At 35.0% G+C, this 6,234-nt stretch overlaps 1 protein-coding gene across 1 annotated transcript; it reads left to right on the top strand.

The window, feature by feature from the left end:
* Nucleotides 1-3,428: 3,428 nt before the first annotated feature.
* On the top strand, nt 3,429-5,531 carry LOC122058870 (putative transcription factor bHLH107). Its single transcript, XM_042621573.1, has 2 exons — nt 3,429-4,246; nt 4,760-5,531. The coding sequence occupies exons 1-2, from the start codon at nt 3,938-3,940 to the stop codon at nt 5,279-5,281; spliced, it is 831 nt and encodes a 276-aa protein (XP_042477507.1). The 5' UTR covers nt 3,429-3,937; the 3' UTR covers nt 5,282-5,531.
* The last annotated feature ends 703 nt before the right edge of the window (nt 5,532-6,234 follow it).

Here is a 6,234-nt window from a genome sequence, read left to right as displayed (position 1 = left end):
TTTTTTTTTCCCTTTGAAAAATATGAAAATTCATTCAAGGGAAAAAAGAAAAAAAAATCCACAGCCAATAGTGCTTTTTGATAGAATATGTTCTAGCCTTCCTAGCTAACTGATGAGGTGATTGAGACCTCGCTATGAAATCTCTTTACTATATCAAAGTTTACGAACAATTTAGAAACAAAAACTTAAAACCCCCACGATCAACTTTCCTGATCTTGCTGCATCAGATTCACAATATCTTCACAATCCGTCCAGACTATAATTGAAATGATTTCTAATCGCTTTTCTTGTTGCATTTCTTATGCGCTCCTTGTATAATCAAAAATTAGGGTAGCATTCAAGCAATATGCATTTAAGAAAATAACTAGAACCCAACCAACTATACAAGAAGAATGGTCAAAGCTTCCATCAGTAATAATGATGCATGATGTGTTTGGGATTAGCCCTTGGTATATTCATGCTATAGAGTAATCGATTTGGGGGTTGAAGTCTGTGTTGGTTGTCAAAGCCTAATGATGGGAGAGATTCAGATGATAAATCCATTTACCAATATTATTCATACTTTGAGTGGGGTCTGATGCTTTCCTGGTTATAATACACTGATTTCTACCAACCCAAATGAAGTAGCGAGTGAAAAAAAAAAAAAGAAAAGGCTTTGGTATGGAAAACTAGGTTTGAGAGAATTTCCTGTAAGAACCTCAGTTCGTAACCCTAAGCAGCCTGTTGCCCAGATCATCTTAGAGAAAGAGCACAACAGGAAAAGATGCTATTCTGTCTCCTTTTATGAGGAACATGGTCCAATTTGAAGAAAAAATATGAGTGATTGGTTTTAGCATGGAGGCCTTGTAAAAGCAATTTTCATTTCTTTCTTTTTATACTTTTTTCCCCTCCCCCTCTTTTTAACATTTTTGAAAACATTATAAGGTGCAGCTTTTAGAAAATTAAGTTTGATTTTACCATCTCACCATTTGGGTGTTCTTCATCTATTAGTTAGTGTGATATAATTTTAGATATTTAAAAACAGAATTTTCAGTTTCTGTGTCAAAATATTGCTTTAAAAAAAAAAAAAATGGTGTTTGGTGAACCTGGTTTAGGAACGATTACTCTAGTTAATAAGTTTTTTTTTTTTTTTTTTTTTGAATGAAATTGAAATGATGAATAAGGTTTGGTCGTTTCATTATTTTGCGTTCTAACGTTTTTTTCCTTTTTTGTTCCAACGAAAACAAAAAAACACCAAATTGACACCAAACGCTTTATTCCGTTTTTTTGTTCCCATAGAACGGAAAAAAAAAGTTAAAAGTGTTTTTCTAAATGACTACCAAATGCAACCATAATCTAAAGTTAAAATTAACTTTGAAATCATATATGTTTATCTTGTTGGTTATTAAGATAATTGAATATCAGATATGTATTCAATATCTCTATTTCAATTTCTATTTTCACAAGATGAAGATAGCCGGTTTTTATTTTTATTTTTTTTAATTTTATTATATTTTACTTAATATAAAATTAATTACTTAAATTATTTAGGATTCCACTACTTAGATGAAATATTTGCCAAAAATATTGGATTCAATTTGATTAGTATATTGAAATTATTCTGATGTTAGGTTATATTTAATAATTATTCATTCCATTCACATCCTTGCATACTTAAATTAGAAGTCTAGAAGTATCACCCTCCTGTATATTTTAAAATTATGTGAATTTATGCCCATCCAAAGTAGTAAGAACAAAAAGCATATCTCTATCATAATGACACTGTTTTTGGATATACTTAGAGCCAAAAAAATAGTTTAAGAATATATTCAATTTTTTGCTTGTTACTGTGGAGCAAGTTATCAGAAAGATGTGGACAATGTCCACCTCATTCAAAGAAAGTCAATAGATTTTAGGTCATGGATATGCAAAAGCATTTTGATTGCCTGGAAGAAAAAAGAAAATAAGAAAAGCAGATACACATTTTTATAATACTTTATAAAAAATGTCTATGTACCTTTCATTACAAAAAAAAAAAAAAAAAAAAAAAAAGTCTATGTTCCTGATGACAAGCTTTCATTGTTTTTTTCTTTCATGTCCATAGTCAGAACTTAGAAGACTATAGTTGCTTCTGACCTAACTTTCAATATTAGATATATATATATATATATACACACACGCTCACACATGCATTCATGTGCATACATGCGTGCACACACACATACATATGCATTCAAGTGAACAACAAACCAAATTTTATTTTTCTCTTTAGGATGAATTGGACTATAGTTAAGAACAAACAATGGTATTTTCTAGGGAAAAAAAAAGGCCTAAAAGGCAGCTTGATCGCTACACCTAGACACAATGAGTAGCGAAATGATTGTCTTACCCTTCATGAAAAGCGAAAATTTCATCCAATGCTGATGCTTCTACTGATGATCCCATTGACGCCTATATAAGTGTAGGGGCCAAGCTGCCTTTTAGAGGACCCTCAAGTTTTTTTTTTTTTTTTTTTTCATTAATAAGTTTAATAAAGATAAATTTATATCATCCATAATAATTTGTGTGGCTAAATTGCCATGTCCTTATCATGCTTCCCTAATATCTCATAGAGTGATCAAGGCAGCTACTATTTTGGTGGTTTCTACTCATTTGTTTTGCTAGTAGTATGCAATGGAATCTCTTATGTCGACATCTTATGACTAGGGGAGGGGGGGCATTTTCGCTGCTCCTCTACAATTTTCTCCATTTTGGCCATTGCAACCCTCACCGTTCCAGGGTGTTGTATTTCCACAATCAATCATTGTTGTAGTTTTTCGAACATCAAAATCCCTCATTGTTTAGCTCCTTTGCAACTCCCCCATTTATATAAAGCTTTGAAGAATATAGAGAAGCAGAAGGAAAAAAGAAGTTGAAAATTGGTGTAGGCAAGGAGAGGAAGATGTTAATGCAAAAACGATAGATCATGGTTGATGCAATTGAGATGTTTCCAACCTCGCGTGATGGTCAATAAATATTTGTGTGGAAGATTCCATTACACCCTACTGGTTTGGACATCATTTTCCCTAAATTTTTAACCTAAATTGGGATATGTGACCACTTTTTTTTTTTTTTTTTTTTTCAAAAGAAAAAAAAATGTGACCATTTTTTTTTTTTTTAATGCAAGTTGCCAACGCAAAGACATCAAACTGTTAGAAATGCTACATCACTCTTGGAAAACACTAGACACCCTGATATGGAATCTGGACCAGAGAAGCTGAATATTCTATAAGAAAAGGAAAAAAGAAAAAAAAAAATCATTACATAATTTCAAAACAACTTTTTGACTTGATGATCTGAATCAAGGGTATTATGGTCTTTAGAGAGTGGTGGAGGTCAGCTAAAGTTAATCAGAATTAAAGAAAGGGAAAACGAAAATTGTCTCATCTATATATGGCCCATCCATAATGCACTATCGATTAGTGGTTTTCCCTGGTTTACAGCTTCTGTAGTGGTGCTTCTTCTCTGCTTTGCTGCTTCCCACTCTCCATAAAAACATCATCTTTCCTACCATTCTTCTCCCCTTCTAAATCTCAAATCTCTTCCTTTTGTAAATTATTTGAGGGGTGCAAGTTTTCTGCAAGTGGGTATTTCGACGTCTCATCGTTCAAGACTTGGAAAGCACCCAAAGTCAAGATCGAAATGCTGGAATTTAAGACGATAAAGAAGAAAATGTGGGCATTTTCCCATTGATTTTACTTCCCCAGTTCTTATTGTGTTTCTTTTGTGCGTAATGGAAAGTATGAGAAGAAGCACAACATGGAGATTTAGTGGAGGTATAGAAGAGGTCTTGCGTCGTCGAAGGTTGTTCTTTTGGCCTTCTCCTACCAATCGTCCACCTGGTTCTTTGTTACTTCTTCTTTGGGTTTCTTAAGATCTCTCTACTGGGTTGATTGATTAGCTTAAAATTAAGATCGATATGGCCTGGATTAATTCACGCGATGCTTATTCTACTGATTTTCCAAGATTCTTTGATGGGTTCTCTCAGTCATATTCGCAGCAATCTGGGATGCGGACCGTGATGGGTCGAGGTGGGTCTTCTTCGTTGGTTCTGGATAGTGAGAAGGGGGAGCTCGTCAAGGCTCCAACGAGATTGGGGCAGAAGACTATTCCTGAAGCCAAAGCCCTTGCGGCCTTGAAAAGCCATAGCGAGGCCGAAAGAAGGCGTAGGGAGAGGATTAATGCCCATCTCGCTACTCTTCGGAAGCTTGTCCCCTGTTCAGAAAAGGTTTGGTTCCTTGATTTCCTCTTCCCCTTGTCACTTCTGTAGATGGGTTGGTGAATGATTCAATTATTGGTATTTCAGTTAATTAATCAAGTTTTAATGCATTAAATCTATTATATATTGCTCGTATATTCGAATCATTATTCAGAATCAAATAGAGTGAAACATTTCTGTTCCTTTCCACTTTTCCTTTTGTTTGCTTTTACTTTTCTGTGTTTATTCTCTTTTACTATCATGGGGAATCCCTATGAGTTACTGAGATTGATCAACTGGTGCCGACACATACAGTTTCTGGCTGCCTCTCTGGTTTATTCTGCTGTCTCTGAATGACTGGGTAGTTTTTTTTTTGGAGATTTGGGAAAGCAAATCCAACAAAAGGTTTGAATACCAAGAGGGGTTCTGATTTTTCTTTAGCTTTATCTCCTTGTCCATATTTTGGAGACCTTAGAATCTTTTTATTAGCTCATTAAAATGGTGGTTAAAGGTGCTATAATGTTGTTGTTTTGTGATGATCAGACGGACAAGGCAACATTGCTAGCAGAGGTGATTAGTAATGTTAAGGAGTTGAAGAGAAATGCAATTGAAGCTAGTAAAGGTTTTGTGATCCCAATGGATGTGGATGAGGTGAGAGTTGAAGCTAAATATCATGAGGATGATGGGTCATCATCATCTTCAGGACACCACCCTTTTTGTATCCAAGCAACTCTGTGTTGTGATTATCGTCCAGAGCTTCTCACTGATCTGAGACAAACACTTGAGGCACTCCATTTGAAGACTATGAGTGCAGAGATCTCAACCTTGGGATGCAGAGTGAAGAATGTCTTAGTATTAATGACTAGTAGCTCCATAGAAGGGAGTACTGCTGAGAATGCTGAAGTGAGAAACTTCCTTGCAACTTCTGTTCATCAGGCTCTGAGGAATGTCCTTGACAGGGCTTCCGGGGCCTCGCCGGAATTGATCTCACCACCAGGAATTACTACACTTCCAAACAAGCGGCGAAGGCTTTCACATATTGATTCTTTGACTTCATGTTCATGAGAGCTGAGCTGAGCTCTTGATAGGAAGTAAATATATGGTTCTGTTCATCTTCTATATGTAGTTTTTATGTCTATATGGATTTGATGATATGAGCTTTGATACATATACCAGATGTGTTCTCTGCTACATAAAGCTTATAATATGTAAAGGAAAAGCTTGCTTGCTTGTTGATTGTGAACATGGTGAACTTCCTCTGATAATAACAAAGAACTGGGATGGTCTGTGGCTCTGTGCTCAGGCTTGGGCTCTATCTTGTTTCAGAATTTATCAATTCATCAACCAATGCCCAGCCCACCTGCAGTAGCCAAAGCTGGAATTGCTACCACTGCTTGTTCAGGTCCAGTATTCTACATTAATACCTCATCGCCCAAGACCTTTTCCATTTCTAAAACCATTTGGTCACATTGAGGCATACACAATTATTAAAGGGCTCAAGTTAAAGGTGAAATCGGTTCGGTTTCAGTTATTCAGTTTGGTTTTGGTTTGATCAAGGGAAAAATGCAGAAATCTAAATCGAACCGAGAATGGGAAGACCTTTTCAAAATCGAATTGACTCAGTTTGATATTGTGCCTTATTCGGTTTAGCATCGTATTTTCGGTGTTTGGGTGAACTTTTTATATCTTCACCAATCAAAAAAGCTCTAATCTGTTAGGGTCATGATGCATTGAAAGTTTTCCAACTTTAAATAGAATATATTTTATCATACACATTGATTAAAATATTTAAAAAACGAATATAATTTTAACCGGTTCTTTATTTGGTTTGAAAATAGGTAATTCAGTTTGATACAATGGTTTGTCATAAAATCGAAACCAAACCCATGAAAATATTCTAGTTTTTTAAACCAAAACCAAACCAATTTACCTCAATTTGTTTCAGTTTCATTTTAAATGACTAGTTTTGGTTCAAACTTGACACCCTTGGCGCTTTTTTTTCTTTTGGTAAACACACC

This window comes from Macadamia integrifolia, chromosome 13 (genome assembly GCF_013358625.1).
Source record: "Macadamia integrifolia cultivar HAES 741 chromosome 13, SCU_Mint_v3, whole genome shotgun sequence".
NCBI classification, from domain to species: Eukaryota; Viridiplantae; Streptophyta; class Magnoliopsida; order Proteales; family Proteaceae; genus Macadamia; species Macadamia integrifolia.
This window is presented reverse-complemented; position numbering and strand designations above follow the sequence as displayed.